The sequence below is a fragment of the Olea europaea genome, unplaced genomic scaffold, assembly GCF_002742605.1.
Source record: "Olea europaea var. sylvestris unplaced genomic scaffold, O_europaea_v1 scaffold18274, whole genome shotgun sequence".
In the NCBI taxonomy this organism is placed as follows: domain Eukaryota; kingdom Viridiplantae; phylum Streptophyta; class Magnoliopsida; order Lamiales; family Oleaceae; genus Olea; species Olea europaea.
In genome coordinates this window covers 1-2,159 of record NW_019236036.1, presented here as the reverse complement: position 1 = coordinate 2,159, position 2,159 = coordinate 1, and the positions used below count along the sequence as shown (strand labels likewise).

Genomic DNA, 2,159 nt, shown 5'->3' with positions numbered 1-2,159 from the left:
CCATATTCTCGTACAGAAAATTATAACATGATCATATACTCAGTCCTTTAAGGTTCTCTCTCTTTCTATGAGGTGAGAGATGGTATCCTCCAAGGCTGGTTCAATTTTCCTTCGTCTGCTCAAAGATTCAAGAAAAGGGATGTTTATTTTCTTGGCTTTTGGGACCTCGTTATTCATTTTCTTCTCCATATCTTCTACCTTGAAACTTCATAATGTTCCGGGGAAAACCCGGCTTCATGTGAATCTAACTCTCGAGTTTTCGAAACTTAATCCAGAACCAGTGCATCCACTATCGGTTAAAAGAGTTTCAGTAAAGGAACAGACAATTACAAACGGTTCTGCTCTTGACTATTTTAAGGTACCGGAAGACGTTAGTGAACCAGTGGGAAATGTGAGCAAGGGTCATGTTGATCATTTTCAGTGGCCTAATGAGTTACCAAAAGTCCGGTCGAGTGGTAAGAAAGTTCTTTATTTTCACGATCATGTTTCTTCAATTCAGTTAATATTATAGTGTTTTTAAGAATTAAAGAGTCGAGCGACAAAGGGAGAAAACTCTAGCTAATTTATTGGTTCATCTGTCGCTAGCTGGAACCGATTCCATAAAAGTGTATTCTCTCTAGCATGTTGAAAAGGAAACTAAAGAGTCGAGCGAAAAAGAGAGAAAACTCTGTTTAATTTGTTGGTTAACATGTCGCTGGAACTGATTAGTGCATAGAAAATTTTGAGTTTTGCATAAAAAATTATGTGAATTTTGAATGTTCAACTTGTTGAATGCGAGAACTTCTAGAGCAAGTAATTTCAATGCCAATGTCAATGGAGTCGTGATATACGTCAAAACAGGTGGCTAATATTGTTTCAATGTTGAATCTGCAACTAATTAAAATAATTTAAATATTATTGCAGTAAATATATGGCTAGTTGCTAATTCTAAAACTCAATTTTCTACTAATTTTTGTCTTATGTAATAAACAATATCTACAATTTTTTATTATATCACATATTAATCATTGTAGATCAATAATTACATTGTTGACATTCCCCGTTATTTAAAATTTATCTTTCTCCAAGCTTATTTTTAACTACACATTTTTTGAATAAAATAATTTTATCCTTAAATCAAAACTTTTTTTTTTCTACTTTTTAACTACACTTCTCTCTGAAAATCACTTTTTGACAAAATCTATTTTCCAAAAATGGGCTGAACTAAATGCCACTTTGATTCCCATTTTTCTAAAAATGAGAATGAAAAATATAGTCGTTATAGGATCTACACAAAAGATAGAAAATCAAATATGGTGGCTTGATGTGATGGATAACGATCATATTTTTCATTTTTGTGATCAAAAAATGGGAATCAAATAAGGCTAAGTGATCACGAGAAAAAGGGTACGTAGTAGTTACAGACAGTTAACGAGACCAAGGTGTTGGTTGGTGAAATTAGCCATTAGCTCATGTCTCTTACTTGGTGGTGAACCCTTGATCGGTCTTGATATCTCGTAAAGGGCATTTCAACTTTCTAGTGCTTAGTCAACGCAAATGAGGCCCCTTTGTTTATTATGCGTTTGTCACATAGGATATATGGAATTATTATTCATGTAACATATAATTTTTTTTTCTTTCATTTCAGTAAATAGAGAGAGTAAAAATGAGGTATTCCACGACAGAACTCTCTTCGAGCAAGAATACAAGGAGATGAACAAAAGCTTAAAAATATATGTATATCCTCACACGAAAAAGGATCCATTTGCAAATATTCTCCTCCCAGTGGACTATGAACCTAGTGGCAACTATGCAAGTGAAAGTTATTTCAAGAAATCTCTATTCAAAAGCCATTTCATGACAAATGACCCTTCAGAAGCAGACCTATTCTACATGCCATTTTCAATAGCAGGATTGAGACATGACAAGAGAATTGGTGTTGGAAGGATTAAGAAATTCGTCAAAGAATATGTTGCCAACATTAGTATCAAGTATCCTTATTGGAATCGAAGTGGGGGCGCAGATCATTTTTATGTAGCTTGTCATTCTGTTGGGAGAACAGCCATGGAAGAAGCGGTCCAAGTGAAACTGAATGCTATACAAGTTGTTTGTTCTTCGAGTTATTTCCTTTCGGGGTATGTTACTCATAAAGATGCATCCATTCCACAGATTTGGCCAAG

General features: G+C 34.4%; 1 protein-coding gene across 1 annotated transcript; it reads left to right on the top strand.

Moving 5' to 3' along the window:
• Positions 1–6: 6 nt before the first annotated feature.
• On the top strand, positions 7–2,153 carry LOC111378515 (probable glycosyltransferase At5g03795; the record flags this gene model as incomplete). The annotated part of the gene is made up of 2 exons (XM_023001728.1): positions 7–455; positions 1,628–2,153. Coding segments are annotated over exons 1-2 (902 nt in total), but the record flags the coding sequence as incomplete, so codon positions are not given.
• Between the last annotated feature and the right edge of the window lie 6 nt (positions 2,154–2,159).